At 41.0% G+C, this 16,605-nt stretch overlaps 1 protein-coding gene across 11 annotated transcripts in view; it reads right to left on the minus strand.

The window, feature by feature from the left end:
• The window catches only part of KALRN (kalirin RhoGEF kinase), a 445,988-nt gene that overhangs the window by 25,994 nt on the left and 403,389 nt on the right, over positions 1–16,605 (minus strand). For 10 of the 11 annotated variants that reach the window (XM_052676076.1, XM_052676075.1, XM_052676074.1 and 7 more), the window contains 10 exons: positions 14,022–14,152; positions 11,184–11,250; positions 9,875–9,978; positions 8,500–8,569; positions 7,970–8,056; positions 7,092–7,184; positions 6,343–6,393; positions 5,956–6,033; positions 5,244–5,429; positions 2,029–2,200 (listed from right to left, as the gene is read on the minus strand). In XM_052676076.1, the coding sequence (XP_052532036.1) occupies positions 2,029–2,200; positions 5,244–5,429; positions 5,956–6,033; positions 6,343–6,393; positions 7,092–7,184; positions 7,970–8,056; positions 8,500–8,569; positions 9,875–9,978; positions 11,184–11,250; positions 14,022–14,152 (1,039 nt within the window). Of the gene's footprint in view, positions 1–2,028; positions 2,201–5,243; positions 5,430–5,955; positions 6,034–6,342; positions 6,394–7,091; positions 7,185–7,969; positions 8,057–8,499; positions 8,570–9,874; positions 9,979–11,183; positions 11,251–14,021; positions 14,153–15,295; positions 15,392–16,605 lie in introns of all 11 variants that reach the window. The other variant, XM_052676088.1, reaches the window with a different exon arrangement.

A 16,605-nucleotide genomic window follows, 5' to 3' on the forward strand; every position in this document is an offset into this window, starting at 1 on the left:
CAGACGTTTTAACAGAGACCTGTGGCAATCTGAAGGACTGCTGGCTCAAAAGCCCAAGCAGTGACTCAAGTTTACGCCACAGATATAACCCATTTCACTTGCTTACCTCAGCTGCCACAGAAAATGCTTTGGTCCTGCTGCAGACCAGCCACCAAGGAGGAGGAAGGTTAGGGAGATGTTTGGCAGTGATTTCAACAATGACATTTCACTAGAATATGCAGCAGATTAGGCTGCAAGGTCTTTAGCAATAAGACCTGAAGGAGAATGTCTCTATCTTGAAACAACTGATGCTATCCATTGCTTTTAAAGGACACTTGGTTGAGTGTCCACTTGCGGCTATTAATTCGTTAGCTAACAGAGGGGTTCCTGGATTCCCACCTCCTGTTCAACATGCTAGTACTCTCACAGGCTCCTGGCAAAAACCAATGTCCATGTACTTGCTTTCACAGGAAAAACTCATAAAGCATGATAAAAAAAAGTCACAGATCAATGGCATTTTTTATATGAAGTACATCCATCGGTGACATACTTTCTTTACAGCTTGCTTCTTAAAACGCTAAAGGAGAGAACATTCACTATAGCCAATCATTTTATGCAGTCTGTTTCTTAAGCTTAGCAGCTTTTCTTATCCCAAAGAAAAATATGGAAAGCTTGAATATTACAGTGTAATTGCACCACATTTCACATGTATGAACTGAGTAAGCAGATACGGTGCTTTGCACATAGTTCCTTATTTGTTAGGGCTTTCCTACACAAATCAGAAAAATCAGGTACAGCTTGATCAAGAACACACAGGGAATATATTGTTATTTAGTTTATGCAGCATCAGCTCAGTGTTAGTTTAGTATGATTTTGAAGACAGAAAACATCCACTTTAATGAAATGGAAAGCTAAAGAACGTATTTAAAGATTAGTCAGCTTCACAGAGATTACATCCTAAAAGCCACTTAAATTGTTCTAGACTGGACAAGCTTGACTGGATACAATACCATTTTCTTGGATCTTATTTATAGGTTTAAAGCAAATCCTTCAGCTTGTGTTTTAATATAAATCTACTTTTACTTCTAGCTTTAGAGATACTGAAGATTACCTTCCTAACCCATCAAATACCATGCTAGAAGACAGGCTACATAGGGGCAGCAAAGATACTACAGTAGAAAAACTTTTGAGAAGTAAAACTGTGTTAAATTGAAATTAGAAAACCAAAACCAAAAGCTATAAGAACTCCACACTGAAGAAAAGAGAACCTTTGTCTGGATGTGAATTGAAAGAAATTCTTCAGATTTTGCAACAAAAAACCCCACAAAATAGAACACCCCAAATAAAAAACGTGAACACACTGTGCCAAGCCAAAACATTTTGATTCAAGCTAGCAAGTTTCACTATAGCAATTATTTATTAAGGTTTTTTAAATATAAAATGCTTTTTTAATGTGAGCTCAATTAAAAAAAAACCAACACGCTGTGACATGAATAGTACAAAATAATTTTGGAGGCTTCCAAAGAAATGCTCCTGCATTGTTGCTTCCAACAACAGACAAAAAGAGATACCATTTTTATTTTTTCCCTCCAGTCCTGGTTCCTTATTAATTGAATTTGATTCCTCTGATCATTTTTGCTGATCATGTGTGTGCCGTTTGTTTTTGTTTTTAATAAAAACAGATTAAATTTGAAACACAATTTCAAACCACCCCAAACATCTTCCTAAAGCAAAGCTGACATTTTCAACAGGCCCTTGCTGATGCACAGCTCCTGGGGTTACCAGGAGACCTCTGCACAGTCTCACTGAGCTGGTCCCTTTTCAAAGACCAGCTGACACCTTATGAGGCCTCTTTCACATGTACTCTGTGGATAGCACTTGACCCAGCTCTTAATGACAGGCAGGCTGGGCTTTCCTTTTCTCCATGGGATTTTCCATGTAAACAAGAAGTTGCTGAATGTTTTTTGCCCAGAGTGACCAAAGATGCAAAGATTTTGATTCCCACTTAGTGTCACTGTTGGGGAAAAAGTGCAAAGCCCATATACATACCATTTAGGAAATCCCTTTGTGTGTCCAGGACCTGGTTGATGTCCTGTACCCAAGCCTGTTGAATTTCTGGATTAGCTGCCTGTAAAATGACTCTCTCAGATGTTTCCCGGCTCATTAGAGCAAACCTGCAGGGATCATTGTCCACGTTTTCTTCAATGACAAGGTAGTTCATCTGAAACAAGCCAAAGGAAGCATGTGTTACACGGAGCATGACTTAGCATTACTCAAGAATCAGAACAGAATTATTTGTGTGAAAAGTTCCTGAAAATAACTGAGTCCAATAACAGACTGTCAGAGCATAATCAGAAGAACCTGGCTCATCTAGATTTAGGGAGGTAAAGTTAATAAACCTTTGACAGACATACCAGACATCCATCTGCCTTGCTCTGAATTATAATTTCTATTTTAAGGTAACATAGACTTGATTGATGAGCCAAAAATTTACTATAACCCATAAATAGAGTTAAACTATTCTTATTAAGATGTTAATAAGGTCTATCATTCCTTCAATTTAAGTGAGTGTTTACATTCTTTATCCTTCATGGAAAGAAATTACCTGTCTAGTGACAGAAAATTAACATCTTAAATAGACTGGACTCTATACAAGGATACTAAAAAAAAAAAAAAAGAACATTGAAGCTGCAATAGATCTTATTTCTGTCATCTGCATGTGTTTGTTTGACTTGACCACAGTTACAGATTCTCTTCCTAGAAATCTCATGGATGGGAATTTCATCTGTAGGATAACATGTCCTTTTGTGCAAGTGCACCCATAACTTTGACTTCTCCTGGACAACTCATGTCTGCAACAGTAAACAAGAACAGGCTGGCATAGCTTTTCTGCTCAAGTGGACAATTCAGGATTGATGTAAGAAGCTTGACAAGGATGTTAGTTTACAAGATGTTGTAAAAAAAGAAAAAAAAAAAGTTTTGTCAAAGATAGGTGGCTCTGAAGGCTATGGTCAGAACATCCCTCTAGAAGAGGTCCATCTCCTGTTGCTGTATCTGTCAAGGTATAGAGAGGTCTATTCCACATCTGAATGCTGTCCAGCATTTAATCTGTGAGATGGAAGGAGCCTCTTCCCTCCCTTCTGTGGTTCCCTGTGGAGTTTATGAGCAGGCAGGAACTGTTTTGACAGGGAAACAAGGGAAGGGGTGGACCAGGAGCTTGGAAAGTGTTCTCCTTCTTGTTCTGAGCTGCTGCTCCTCTGGCTGATAACCAAAGCAAGCAAGTCAATCCTATACAACTCCAAGAAAAGACCTCATAGGTCAAAGTCCTAAGACTACTGTTGGTGTCTCAGGCAGATGCATTTGCCAAGGCTGCCCATTTAAGTATTTTGAGAGCTTGACCAGCATCCGACTGAGCAGTGTCCAAGAAGGGATGTGCTATTTTTGAAAGCCAACTACACCTCACTGCATAAAGAAAGATTCTTCTCTAATGTAGGACATCATGAAGAAGCTTCTGTCACTATCCAAGTGTGACAGACCTTGGACAGAAGAAAGAAATGGGACCTCTGGTGCTGGCTTGGTCCTCCTGCTGGGTGGAAGGATGTGTCCAGCAGGGAAACAGCCTACATTTCTCAGGAAGTGTCTCCCAGAGAGCTGGACAACCATAATGGAAGATGGTATTAAAGCGCAACAATGGAAAGTACAGGAGCACTGCAAAAGCAACCAGAAGTTGAATCAAGGGCTGGGAGCAGGCTGGGAGTGCTGCAGGAATGCAGACTTTCAGCTGCAGTGGGGGAGATGCATGTGGAGCCACGGGGGATCCCACATTTGCTGTAGTTACTCAACAGGAGAATGAGCTGTTTGCCAAATGGAAGAAAAGAGGGACTAGAAAATTATCACACAGAGATTTTGAAGCAACTCAGGCAGTGGGAACAGCATTACTCTAATAAGCTGTTTAACTAGAAAAGCAACCCATACCCTCGAGGCAAGCTAATTTTATTGACATTAGAAGAGATTTATTTTTCTCTCTTTATCTACAATATACAATTCAGGAATTGTTTCCTGCAGATAAAAGCCTCGTTGTTATACGCACAATAAACTGAAGTAAAAATGATTCATGTTATTTCTATCTCCAAATTGAATCATGATTTAATTCAGCAGCAGGATAAAATCAAAGCTGCTCATCTAAATCAAGATTATTATTTATTTGTAAACTTTAGGTTCTTCCTTTCTAGCTTATTACTTGGCTGAAAACTCTACAGAACACTGACTTGCAAATGAATATGCTTTTCAGCAAATGCTGCAGTTTCTGTCTGCCAAGAAGATGCCTATTATCTATTATAACAGGTTATATGGTTAATATGCATTATTTTATCTGACACTGTTCTTTTCTGTTTCATACTAATGAATCATTTAGAATTTAAAGCAGACACAATGTATTCTCCCACATTTTGTTTTAAATGCACTTTGAGAAGGAAATCAGTTCCAGACTGGTTTCTTAACTTTGAATGGTGACAACATTCAGACAAACCAGTGACTTCGCTCTTTTCCAGCTACAGCAAAGGCTGCCTTATTGAAAGAAGTGGAGCATTCAACCTCAGCTACACTCCAGAGGTGAATTCTGTCTTTCTCGAACAAACACAGAAACCCTTGGAAAAACAATAAACATGTTTTCCCTGATTACTTTCAGTTTTTACTTCTAATCCCAGCCCAAAACTCTGGAAAGATTATTGGAAACTTAAATCAATTTCTTAAAGCTTTGTTAATAGTTTATCTAGCTTTGTAATTCCTTATCTACATTTACTTCTTGGGTATTTTTGTTTGGTTTTGAAATAGTTCTATCACGTGCAACATCCACATTTGTACCAAGAGTCTCACCCCATCAGGAAGGGTATTTCCAGTAATGTCACATCCAGTGACTTACAGCTAGGCTTAAGAAGAGGGTTTTGTTTCCCCCACCTTTTACGATCATGCTTAAAAACAACTACTACACAGTTACTTTTCCTAATGCAGGCTTTGTAGCAATATTTGCTAACTCAGACCTATGTGTGAAAGAAGACCTGCCCAGTAAATATAGGCACTCAGTGGTTTACTTCAAGACATTGGTCTTTAACGGCTTCTGATCTACTGCAAACTAAATGCCAATGTTTTCCACAAAACGTTGTCCACCTATGACAGGACAGACCAGTCTCACAGTACAGAAAATTGGTTAAGACATCTCTGTGTGACAGTCAAGCAGAATATGCACCTCTCACTCTATTTCTTACCTTTATGCTTTTCTTGAACATGTACCCTGGTGTTAAAGATCCTTTCCTAAGCAGCTCACTGAAGATAACAATTTGCTCAAAGAGAAACACTCTGCGTTCCTTTGGTCGAGACTGAACTCCGGAGTCCTGCTCTGTCACGTAGAAGGTGTCCTGCTGCAGCAGCTTGCCCTGGGCTGTCAGCTTACCCTGAAGAGCAATCAAAGCACCAATGTTACAAATTCTGACCCCATGTGGTCCCATGAAATGATCTTCTACACTCTGCAGTCCTCTCCTATCAGGTCTGCCAAAGACAACATTGTTGACATTCACTTACAACCTCCAAGTTGTAACCTGTGGGGTTATAACCCCCAAGTCCCCTCTTGGATGTTCTAGGCTTGGAAAGAGCTGATAAGCTGTTAGTGCTTGGTGACCTTATAACAAACAGAACAGTCTGGTTCAATGTTTATTTTGCTTTGACAGCACAGATAAGATTCAGGCTTGCAGAAGCTTTTACAGATCTTGCATTTTGAAGAAACAACACCTTTATTGTTGCAAGTTTAGGATGACAGGCATATCACCTACCTCCACCTTTGAAACCTCACCAAAGTATGCAGCTCACCACTGTAGAAGGACAATTGCTAGGTAAATAGCTTGAGGTGGGGCTGATTGTGGAGACAATCACAGAAAGACAAAGCACTTTTCCTACCCTGGCTGTTATTAAAGTAAAACATACCTCAAAGCCTTGGAGGCGACCCAGGTTCATCATATCATTGCAACGTTTTGGTACAAGGCACATTAACTCAACTGCTTTCTGTTAAGAAGAACAAAGGTTGCATTGGTAAAAAGGGTCCCTAAAAGGAAAGTGTCAAATAATGAACTTCAATAGTATGGTCACTGCTAGAAGGTATTCATGGCAAGGTCCTCGTGTACTTGACATCAACGGTAATGTCTAAAAGAGAACTGTGCCTTCATCTTATACTTCTGTCTTGATCTAAAGAGAAATACCACATTTGGAATATCAGCAGGACCTTCAACATTTGTCAAATACTGTGGTTTGCATTTCTCCATATAAAGAGCACTTAGATATTGCAGCCCCACTATCCAAACCATGAGAACGTACCTGTATTTCAGAGCACTCCAGACCAGCTTTTTCACTGTACCTCAGGAAGTCCTGGAGAAAGCAGAAACGTTTGCATTAAGGCACTTCAGAAAGAGAAAAGAGAAGATGCCAGTTTTAAAAAAGAAGCAGCACAGTCACTGAGTGATTTTTCTGTGAAGGAACTTGCTGGAGATGACAGTGTGGTTCAGACGTGCCTAATTTTGGCTATCACCTTGAGACACCTATGGATGGATATTCAGAAATGCTGAGTAATGGCATTGTGGGTAAACTCAGCAGAAGCCATAGCAGTCAGACTTGGGGAAAAAAATTACCATGGATTCCCCCAGTTTTCAGACCAGAATATTGTGTAAATATTCAGAAGAGAGATATTCAGAAATGAAAGCTGCAGTGTTTACTAGAAGAGTATCATTCAGCAGCAAAGAATGGCTTTATCAGCACTCTTTCCTGCATATGTTGCAATCTCAAAAGTTTGATTGTGAGTTCGCTGTGAAATTTCAGAGGCTGAGAAGTCCTATTTGAAGTTTACAGAAATATTCTAACAGAAAATAAGGAATGTCTTCTGATTATCCCTGGTTACAAACAGCTCTCACAGAAGAGACCCTCTTTCACAGGGCTCAACCAATGCATGCTTACATATAAACACTCTTTCTTCCTAACATGATGAAGTTACTCTTGAATTAAAACTAAGGCTGATTGAAAATAACAGTGTCCAAGATACAGTGTAATCCAAATCTCATCTTTCCACTCACCTTGAGAAGGAGCTGATATTTAGTTATTCTCTGAATGGGTTTGATCAGAAAGTCACTGATGGTCAGCCGTTGGTTTATTTCCTGTTGAACCTCCTAAAAAGTGAGGATTAAAAAACAATTGCAAACAAGCACAGAGTAAAGCAGAGAACACGATAATATGTCTCCGTGGAGACTTATTTCTACAGAAAGCTGATCTGTTCTTAATCTTTTGTTTGCAAGAGCGAATTTCAGAGGATTTAAAAGTCTGGCATCTCCTATCTAGGCAGGGACTGGGTAAAAGTCATGACCGAGCTGAAAGATATTTGAAAGCACAAGATTCCTTCCCCCCTTGGAGCTGACAGTGCTGCAAGGCCTGGAGACAGCTCTCCCCACTGCAGCAGGGATTTGCTCACAAACAAGTCCTAAAGAACACGCCTCGTGCCCTTGGGTGAAACAAAACAGCTTTCTCTATTTAAAAAAGCTTCCTTCACATTACTATCTAAGGTTGAGATATTATATGTGTCTAGTCCCAAAGACTTCTCGAATCAGACAAAGTTACTGGAAGTTTCTGAGAGGCACCACCCAGCTCCAACGACTTTTACCTCCTCGTCTGTAGATTACAGATCAAAATGTCTGTTTTATTTATTTTGGACAGAATTAAATGTATTTGTGGCACTCTGAGGATGACAGTGAGTGCTGGATGAAGTAGTTATTAGAAATTAACAACATGAGAATTTGAGACAAATGGAAGAACATTTTTCCCCACAGTGCAGATTTCAGCAGCACTCACAATACCGACATCATCTGGAGTTTGTTTTAGACAAGCCTCACAGGTTACAGCACAGTCTACTAAGACTCACAGCTGTAGACAGCAATAACGTATAATGAGCCATGCTTACCTCAAAATATGCCTCGTACTCAGCTACTATATATTCAGATCGTGGCTTGTTTTGGCAGTACACCACATACATGTGTAATCGCCGCTCCTGTGAAAGCAAGATGCACAGCAGCCTGGTGAGATATCGGCTGCTCTTCTGTTCTGCTAAGAAAAGCTGGCATAAAATTGCCTAGATGTTCTGCTTGGTCATCTTCATTTTTGGTTGAATCAAAAATGTGCTGATATGGGAATGTAAATCGGCAACTAGTTCTGTTCTACAACTCTACCCCTTCAGCAAGGCAAAGGTTGCCTTGGTGGCAACCACTAAATTAAGAAATTAATTTCCCCCCAAAAATAAGAAGTCCACCAGAAGCTGATGATAATGTCTGGGGGAAATCCAGCTGCTCACTGAAGATGCATAACTATAGGTTACTTTATATCAAGTTTCAAATGCTAAAGTATCCAGTTGACACAAGCACATGTTTTTGGAAGGGAGTCATCACACCCTAAAGGATGAGCAGACTAAAAGATAGGTAACCAAATAAAACTTACATGTTTAATAAAAAGCTGTGCTAAACGGTCATGCTCTTGAAGACATTTTTCCAGTTCAGCCAGGAAAAAGCTGAAAGAAAGGATATAAACATTTCCAACATTTCAGAAGACTTTTTTAGGTCGTCCCAGCAGCAAACCAGTCATTCGTCAGTAATACATCAATGCAGTTTTAGCTGTGGCATTCAATAATAAATGAAAAGAGAAGCTTGGCTTCAGCCCTCAGTGGAGGCATTTCTAGAACAGCGAACCAGAGCTCTGAAATATGGAGGTATTTTCTTGAAAACTATCCCCTCTTCTTTACTGTTACACTTACAGAAGTTCCAATGTTTTTAAACTGCCAATGATGACCTAACTGCGTTCTCCCCTGGGAACTTATAAAATAGAACTCTTCTGTATATCTAAACATTTATGAAAACCCAATTGACACTTTACAAGGAGTTCTCAGTTACATGAGCAGATAGGGAGCATTGGTCAGCATGAAAGAGACACAAAAGTTTCCACCTGAATAAACAAATCAATACAGGCATGCTCTGTTTTACACTTATTTCTCAGTATGCTACTGTTAGCTATATTTATAAGCACAGCCTCTATCTTGACCTGCACCTTTGGTAGGTGCCTGTTTGAATGCTTAAAAGTGACATAAACGCAGTTCAACTAAATTTCAGAAACACTGTTGTTAGTCTAACTGGTAGGTAAACTCTGATATCTCCATTTCCACGATATTCCCTTTTCACTGCAGGATTTATCTCCCAGATGCCTCCATATATTTCCCACAGTAGTCAAATGCAGAGCATATACCAGCAACAGTTTGGTCCCAAGAAATCCCAGAATCTCAAAAAAGATGCACACTGAATATCTGTCCCAGCAAAATGTCTCTATGGCTGCCATCCACTACAGCTACTTTCATAACTCAGTCTTGTATGAAAGTCAAATTCATCTGCATTTTAAGCAGACTTCTCGACCTAGATACACAGAACCAAAAATAGGGACTCTATGCGTTACAGAAAACTCATATCATCACACTTAAACAATGAATGACACTGGTAAAAATATTCTGTTGCTGACATAAACTTATTATTTTGTGAATGTTTTTCTGACATTTTTTGGTTTATGCTTGCAAGAGCTGTTGTCAGAAGCAGACCATGTGAGAGGCACCCAAGGGATGGGTGATGGCAAGGACACAGTGATTCCATGGTAAGGGATACATCCAGAGCAGAAGAACGACAGTGAGGCAATGTCCTTAGGAAGTAGTGCCCTAAATTACCTGCTAATGTTCGCTTAAAGTCAACTCAGTTGTAAGGATACTGCATACCCCAATCCTTCATGAACAAATGGCTAGAAAGGAGCTTAAAAACGAACCAAGCCAACAACTTACTCTTTGTGCCAGTCATAGATCTGGTGAATATTGCCAAACACTATCTTGTCTTTCCCTTTCATATCTTCAGAAACTCCCTTTTCCTCTATTCTCTTCATGAAGCCCTTTAGGATTAACAATCAGTGATTAGTAAAGGGTTTATATGAAGGGGGAACATAATTACACTCATTTTGTTCAAGGAAGTAAAATTTTTATGTCTTTTTTTCTTTGAATATCTCTTTATTCTGAATATCTGCAACAGTTTTACAAACCTTTATTAGATGTCACTGAAGTGACAAGTGCAATTAGAAGATAAAAATTAAACAAAAGTAGTTGATCATGCTCTTGGCTTTGCTGGTAAGAGGCAAAAGCCAGATTCTGCACAGACAAAACTCTTCTATTCATTACCATGAGTATTTTGTGGGAGCACAAAGCCATGCAGAGAGTTTAAAGAGTCACATGAATAGGATTTCTCACACCTCCTGAGAGTTTCTTTATAAGTCTTTGGAGCACTGTAGTCCTGTCAGCTCTGCCAGTGGAGCATGATGTAAACAGAAGATAACACAAAGTCCTTCAAGTTTGGAAGCTCTCGAAAGCCGCTGTTAGATGGGCTGATAATCCTCCTTGGAATAGTGAATGCCAGAAGCATTCCCCAAAGCCTACTTCAATCAAGTGCCTCCAGTGCTAATTACTCACTAGGAATCAAACCAGACCATGCGTGTGGGTTGTCTCTGGCAGGTGATCCCTAGGGATCAGCCAGCCATTTGCAAGTTGAAGCTCACAAAACCGTGACTGTTTGTCAAAAAAATGGCAAAAAATAACAACCCAAACTCGCTAACAATAATCCATTGGCCACACACACATCTCAGAGCAGATCCAAACCCAACCGTTGGGAAGGCACTCAAACACAGGACCGTAGTCCAGGTGGAAACTCAAGTAAAGTATGTGTTACCATTATAAAATATTAATTTGAAGTGAAGCTCACTGCATGACAGCAAGAATGGAACAAAGTAAAAGGAAAGGGCATAAATTATTCTCCACCACTGCTCTCAGGGCTGCTCTAGAGCAGGAAGCTGTTTGTCACAAGCAGGGTGGGCCAAGAAAAACCTTTGCACACTTGAGTTGAAACCTAAAATATAACATTTGTTAGATGGAAACAAAAATAGTTTCCAAAGGCATTTCTTCTTGTTTCTGTCAACATGAGAAGGGGACCATGGAAGCAAAATAAGGCAGTTTGTTTCTCATGCTGTATTTTTTGTTTTTGCCACTTTTCAGCATGCTGTTTGTTAGAGGGAAAACATTCTGCACAGCAGGGGTTGCTTCAGCTCACCTCCACAACAGTTCCCAAGTCTTTGACGTAATCTTTTTCAGTCTGGACCAGTTCATTTAAGACAAACCTAAATTAAAATAGAACATAAATCTATTTGACCATGCTCCTGGATGTTATAGTTTGCTACTTACCACGTATCACCTCCCAGCAAATATCCCACCAGCATCCCAGGAAATGCAACCCAACTCACTCTTAGCTCAATGGAATGAAAACAACAAAAAATGTCACAATTCAGGACAGAGTAGTTCCAGCTCTCTTATCTAGAGCATATCTCCTTTGTCCCCTCTTACATACTAGGTCCTCAGGCACAACAAGGTGTCTGTGTTTTGAATTACCTCTCCCTGCCCTCCTGTCCTCTGTGCAGCCCTTCTGTTGGCAGTGGGGACTCTTCCCAACCCATTTCAAAGCAAGGAAGAAAGGATTTCTTGCCCCAGTTCAGTTTTCATTTAGAAGTTTTAAACACTTGGAAAACAAATCCCCCACCCTGCCTTAACACAGAGCTTAATCTGTCAGACTCAGTAATGTGTGTGGGTGTCTGGTGATTTACATTTATCTGATAATCCTGGGTAGGCAAGTTAGCTAATGAAGGTCTGATGCACACAAACAGCACTAAACAAAAAAAAACAAAAACCTCTTTTTTATGTCAAACTGCCTAATCACATCATGTTCCTTTAAGGACAATTTCAAAAGTTACAGCTTGCTGCAGACAGTTTTCCTCTCATTACGCCAATACATGGATTTGGCACATGACAAATAAACTCCATCTGTGCTTGAACTCGCTCCGGCAGCAACAAGGATAACAAGATAGAGGAGTGCTTTCATGTCTAATATCTCTCCCCTCACATCAATCAGCAGGTCAGCCCACTTGAAGAGATAGGGCTAAGGGTGAACAGTGCTAAGATAAAAGGAAAAAAAAACCACAGGCTTGCTTTTGGCTCCAGTGCAACAGCAGCTAAGGTGTCCCCTGCTTGGATGGAGCAGAGGAGACGCTTGGACGTGCAGCAGGGAGAGGTCAAGCAGCTTCTCCTTCATGTAGGAGTGAAATCCAGCCCCCCGGGCAGAGGCCAGGGCTGGCAGCGGTGATGCCAGATGCTTGTGCTCTCTTCAGTGTCCTGCCAAGCTGCGTGCCTGGGTAGTAAACACAAGCAGGGCAAAAGGCTGCTCTTTGGCAAGGCAGCAGCATGCATCCTGGATGAGCAGGGCCCATTCCTCTGGCTGTAGGAGTACAGCTGGCCAAAGCCTGCTCTAAGAATGAAGGCAGGGGTAGCACCCAGTGCTGCAATGATAGGTGGGCAGGTGTGAATCAAAGCTTGCTGTGTCAACCACATGTCTGCCAGGTGAGCACACTAAACCTCAGCTGGTTCTCCAAAGTCTCTCTGGCATTGGACTCTGAAGGCAGTCCCAGATTTCAGGTTTCTAAGACGTATGCTGCTAAAACATTCAGTTCCCTCAATTGATCTGATAACAGAGAGCAAGGCCAGGCGGGCAGTTGTGTGTTGACTGCACAACAGTAGTTAAAATGGCATTAAATACAGCAAGAGTCTAGCCCTCTCCCTTCTGAATAAGTTCCAGCATCTGGATATGTTGGTAACCCCACATTAAATCTGCAAGAGTAGTGGACAGTAGATGATGGATGGCTGGACTCAATGACCTTAAAGGTCTTTTCCAAGCTTAATGATTCTATGATTTTATTAGGACCACTGTCTTGCTGCTCACAGAAATGAAGCAATCAGGGCTGATGGCTACCTAACACTGAGGCTAACCGCCGACACATGCTGCCAGAGGCAGGAAATTACTGCCCATGCCTGTGCAAGGATTCAATTGCTGTTTTGTGGGAAATGGGGGTCAAAGCTTCAGTTTGAAGCTGCCTAACATGGTTATGGAATTAAACAGTGAGAGACAGAGCACAGACAGTGGGGAGCTGGAGAGAAGACAGATGCCTTGTGCTGAAAGCCACTAGCAGGTGCTCCCAAACATCCTGGCATTTCGGAAATCTGGATGGAGGCAGCCGCTAATTACACGAAACATGCTGCCGGTCCCTCTGCCAGAAGCACTTCGAGTCAGAAATGTCCCCGTGCTTACAGTGAACTTACAGTGGCAAGGTCTCTGCTCTACAACACAACCTGCAGTTAGCTGTCAGTTATCTCATGAATGAAGGCCTACCAGAAAAAAGCAAGGACTTGAAACAGCATCTGTCAGCCTGCACATGAAGGTATGCCATAATGATGATAAACACTGAAGGCACAAGTATTATTTTTGTTGTATTTATGGAAGTGTATAAATATGTTAAAAAAAACAACCTTTTTAAGCTGTCACCCTTTCTTTCCTCTTCCATCACTAGGAACACAGAAGTTTCATTTTCCATATGAAACTTACTCTTCAAAAGCATTTTCCCACCACAAATGCCTCTGAATAATGCCCCTTCCTTCACTAACGCAAAAGAACATTATCTCATTCACAAAGTCCTTATGGGCTCTCAGCACTCTTCCTTGAGAGTCAACAATATATGCGCCTTCATGTAATGATTTTACCTCTGGCACCTCCGTAATTAAGTCAAACACCTCAGTAATTCCAAGTGTAACTGCCCAGAGGCTCCTACAGTAACATGTATTTGCTATCTGGGGAAAAAGCTGTAAATCTTGAAGAAGGCAAATGAGCTTCCTGGGTGCAAAATGCTTCTCTGAAGTATTTTTGCAGGTTAAGAAGAAACAGAAGCAGCAAAACACAGTTTTACTCCCAGTTCCCTCTCGCTCACTGACTACAAAGTATTCTTTCCATGCAGCCACATGTCCTACTTGGGTGCATATTTCAGAAATCAGAACCAACAAGGGAACTTACATCCTGCCTCTCATTGCTTTGGCTTTTTGTTCCTCTTCAAGGTTTCTTGGGGGAGTTGAAGGCGTCATTCCTTCATTCAAGCAGCCTGTGGCATCTTTTAAACTTCCTCGGTAAGATCCTCCTTCAGGGGTCTAAAAAAGCCCCAAAAAACGATAGAAAAAAATTATTATCCTTGAATTCCAGCACCAGTGTTACCTCCTGTTTCAAGTCAACTCTGCAATCAACAGTGCAGTTTAAAACCCAGAGGAGCCATAATTTCCCATAGGACGTAGTGAGACAGGTTCTGATACAAACCCTCCTCCCCCAAACATAGCATTAAACCAGAAAAGATGTCCTTTTGCCAGAAGGCGTAAAAAGATGTTCCAGTAGCCCCAAATTCAAAACAACCTGAAAACATCCCAGTATCACAACCAGACCCAAGTTTAGGCTACATGTGGTCAGTCTTTCTCTGCCAAAGACTGAATAAGAATTCCTAGCAGCAAAGTAAGACACAAAGTGAAACAAACAATTGGGTACATACTAACATTCCATCATGATTAAAGTTTCCCCCAAATCCCTGGAAAGTAATTGAGTTGACCCAACAGCACATATGGGAGGGAGAGAAAAAAAAAAACCCGCTGAAAATACATATAACTGGGTTAATGCAATACTTCTAATTTTTTTAGTCCCTCAATGGACTAAAACTATTCTGAGTAAATTTTCTGGGAATGTCCTTCTCAGTTTCCCATGCACCAAAAAGATCTTTTGCCACTTACTCTAATACTGCACCCTCTGAACACAGACTACCATCACGTATGAACATCTCAATCAAAGAGGATGCCAAAACTCTCAGAAATGAGTCACTAGATAAAGTGGCTTGCACAGTTACTGTATTTCAATGTGTTGCTTTGGCCCTCTCCATCCTTCCAATACATGGAAGGGAATAAACCTTTGTACATGCATCACAAATCTGCTTTAATCCTGATTAATCAAGTGAAACACCCTAAAATCAAGCATTTAGCTAATTTTAGAGGTCCTGAGACATCCAGAAAAAGGAATAGCCTTTACATTAACATTCTGAATCGTCTGGGGGAAAACTTAGGAGAAGCTAATATATGAAACAGGATATTTTTCCTCCTCCAATAGACATGGGACCACACATGTAGAGTGTGCAATACTGAAACAGGGTTAATAAAAGCATAGCAGATGAAGGTGGAAAGCAAGGGAACCAGAAACAGAGGGAGACTGTAAAGCCCTTCCTTAGAGCCATGTTGTTTTCACAGTGCTAAACTTACCAGCTTATTTTTGACCAACTGTTCTATTGCACTGACAAGATCCGCAGCAGTTGGGACATCAGAGGAGCTCTGCCGAGCAGCTAGCAAAGAAGAGGACTGCAAGACACCAGGTTGCAAAGGAAAAGTTAGCAGGATGAGAAGGGGACAGGAAACCAGTGGTCAGTGAAGCAGCTTCTGAGATGGGAGAAAAATGAATGCAGAAGGGGAGCAGGAGGGTTAGAGTCACATGCACAGTCAAATGAGAGAGTTCTGCTGTATCAACAAGCATAGAATTGCCAAGTCTGGCTGCACATCCCTTTGCAGCATTTCCAAGGCCAGGAACCAGGGAATGGCATCAAAGAACTGAAGTTCATTTGCAACCAGCTTACAATACACTGAATGTCTGTTGGCTCCTCCTTCCACGGACATCTATGGTCTTACAGTCTCCAGAAAATTGATCTTCTTACTGCAGATGTAAGAAATTACCCCCTCCCCCATATTGAATAAATGCAATAAGTGAAAGTACGCTTGGAATTACAGGGGATAAAATCATTCTTCCCCAGTTCCTTCCCCAAAGACTAACTGCAACTCCACATGAACTCCTCAGACGACACCCCGCACTGCAACTTCAGCCATCCAAAAATCTGTATCTTTTCTCTTCCCTCTCTGCAATCAGTGTAGAGAAAATGCCCTTGTGTACTTCATCCATCCTAAGTACTCGGTGCACTCTTTGGAGATGCTGACTTATCCTAGTGACATCAATTTCACTGCTATATCTCTGCTTGTTGGTCACAGGTATTCAATTTCAGGTATCTGATCTCATGCAACATTTTTTGACATCTTCACATTCAGACTGATAGCTGCCAGTTGTACAAACCCCCTGACATGCCAAGACATCATTACAGTGATGCCAAAAACCTTCTCATGCCCAGTGAAGCATGGCATCCTTGCATAATACTCAGCTTCAGCTTCAGGTTTGTGCTCTACATGGGGTGTCCTCTTAGCCCATGTAGGTCTTTGTCCTAAGAAACCTCAGTCTAAAAAACAGTACTCAGATGACAGCTGCAGGAATTGGTATTTATTGGTATTTGTTATCCCACCTGTATGAGTGTTTATTCCAAACTACTAGCACTGACTAAAACTCTAAACCTTTCAGCAATCAGCTTTTGGCAGGCAGACACAGACTAACCATGGCTAATTCTTTAAAAAATCTGCACTAGAATTATGAAAAAGCTGATTCATCTCTCAGCCGCTTGATAAAGGTCTTCTGCGGAGCACCTATTTCAGCAAAGTCGTCAGGCAGGTGCCAATGAACAAGAGATCAAATATCG

This window comes from Tympanuchus pallidicinctus, unplaced genomic scaffold, assembly GCF_026119805.1.
Source record: "Tympanuchus pallidicinctus isolate F22 unplaced genomic scaffold, pur_lepc_1.0 scaffold15, whole genome shotgun sequence".
NCBI classification, from domain to species: Eukaryota; Metazoa; Chordata; class Aves; order Galliformes; family Phasianidae; genus Tympanuchus; species Tympanuchus pallidicinctus.